Source organism: Dendrobium catenatum, unplaced genomic scaffold, assembly GCF_001605985.2.
Source record: "Dendrobium catenatum unplaced genomic scaffold, ASM160598v2 fragScaff_scaffold_1278, whole genome shotgun sequence".
NCBI classification, from domain to species: domain Eukaryota; kingdom Viridiplantae; phylum Streptophyta; class Magnoliopsida; order Asparagales; family Orchidaceae; genus Dendrobium; species Dendrobium catenatum.
In genome coordinates this window covers 329546-331554 of record NW_021319740.1, presented here as the reverse complement: position 1 = coordinate 331554, position 2009 = coordinate 329546, and the positions used below count along the sequence as shown (strand labels likewise).

The following is a 2009-nucleotide window of genomic DNA, read 5'->3' as shown; positions in this document are numbered from 1 at the left end:
ACCTAGTATTTTGTACCGTTTCCATTTACATGAAATGAAAGATTTTCTATATATCTTTTCCTCTCTTTATTGTATCAGAGCATAGCAGGCTCGCTGCCATCTTCTTCCTGATCCCTTCTTGCAACCCTCGTTTCTTTCTCGGTCCACGATATCGTTCTCTACCGTGCTTCTCCTACCCACCCAAAGTCTTTGCAACAATGCTAACTATGTCGATCTCTCAAACTGAAGATTCATCTACTGCAACCGCTCCAGCAGACGTCGTCTCCGTTCAAGATGTTCAAGAAGATGTTGTAATCCCTTCCTCTCTTAAGTTCCTCATCTCCAAGATCAAAGCCATCATTCCCATACAACTTTCCAACAAAAACTACTCGACGTGGAGATCTCAAATTCTAAAGCTATTTAGAGCGAACAACTATAGTGGGTTCCTTGACAAGAACACCTCTATACCATCCCATATCACTACCGACTCCACGGTAACTTCAAGACCGAACATGGCTTATAGTTGTTGGATTCTTGCAGACCAGAATCTCACAGCTGCAATTTGCTCGACCATTTTTGCATGTATCCTACCTTATGTTTTGCATCTTGACAACTGTGCGCACATTTGGAGTACTCTCGAATGGAGATTACAAGAGACGGACCGCTGGAGGGTCATCCAGCTCAAGAAGGAGCTTCATCACATCGCCATAGGTCAGCAAACCATGCTTCAATATCTTACCAACATCAAGACACTTGTAGATAATATAGCCGCAGCATGGTGTCCCATAGACAACGAAGACATCCTGCTCTACACTTTGAATGGGCTGCCCCCTTAGTATCAGACATTTAAGACCTCAATTCATACCACTCTCACTCTCGTCGCTCTCGAAGACCTCTACTCTCTTCTTTTGAGCGAAGAGATCAATTTATCAACCAATCTTGCCAAAGATAACACCAACTTGAATATGCAATACTCTTTATTTGAATTGATATTCTCGTGATCGTGGTTGTGGGCGATCCAACACATCTTCCCGCGGACGAACCAACTCTTGCACGCAACCAACTTCCACCTCTACCTCAAACCCGTCTATTGCTCCAATTATCTGCCAAATTTGTGGAAAAAGAAGGCATGCCACAAACAACTATTGGCATCGCTTCAACACTAACTACACATCGCCCTCAACAGCCCTTATGGCATCCAATAATCAGGTCACCCAAGATTGGATCATCGACTTTGGAGCATCATCCCATCTCACCAACAATCTCGACAATGTTCAACAACCCTCCGAATACAATGGCCAGGACAACATTTCCATCAGTGATGTTAGATCAATTCCTATAGCACACTCTGGACATGGACTGCTTCCAACTCCCACTCGTAACCTCTCACTTTCTAATCTCCTTCACATTCCTAATTTGGCATATAATCTTTTACATGTTTCTTCTCTAACAAAAGACAATAACATGTCAATTCTTTTTTATGCATCTGGTTTCTACATAAAGGACAAGCAGGCCAACAGTACTCTTCTCTCTGACCCTTGTATTGTGGGTCTATACCGACTGTCCATCTCACACAACAACCAACAAGCTCTTTCAGCTGTAACCACTTCCTCCAATTGGTAGCCTAGAAGCCTGGGAAATCCACACCAGCAAGTTTTATGTTATGCTTGAACCGGCCCAGGAAGGGCCGGCTGGACCCGGTCCAACCCAGGTCTATACCAGGCGGAGGCGGAAACAGGAAGAGGAGGGGGGCGGACAAGGTGGGCCCCACTTGGGGCTGATTTGATCATGTAGGAGGGAAATTTTTGAATGCAAAGGGTTGTTTAGGTATTTTGTAGGAATCCTTTATTGTTAATTAGGGGGATTAGGATGGAGAGGGTTTTATCTTGAATTTGAATGTAATTTGAGATCTAGGGTTTCTTGCTTGGGCTCTTGGCGTTGCCAGAGATTGTCGGAGAGTTGTTCTTCCTCTCGAATCGAAGAACATTGTATCTTTCTTATTGTCTTGCTTCTACTATTGGAATACAATT

General features: G+C 43.8%; 1 protein-coding gene across 1 annotated transcript; it reads left to right on the top strand.

Annotated features, from left to right (window-relative positions):
* The first annotated feature begins 206 nt into the window (after nucleotides 1-206).
* On the top strand, nucleotides 207-815 carry LOC110093588. The gene has a single exon (XM_020818519.1). The coding sequence runs from the start codon at nucleotides 207-209 to the stop codon at nucleotides 813-815; it is 609 nt and encodes a 202-aa protein (XP_020674178.1).
* The last annotated feature ends 1194 nt before the right edge of the window (nucleotides 816-2009 follow it).

Excerpts from the sequence above, each read along its gene's own strand:
- LOC110093588 (XM_020818519.1), top strand. The coding sequence starts at position 207 with ATGTCGATCTCTCAAACTGAAGATTCATCTACTGCAACCGCTCCAGCA.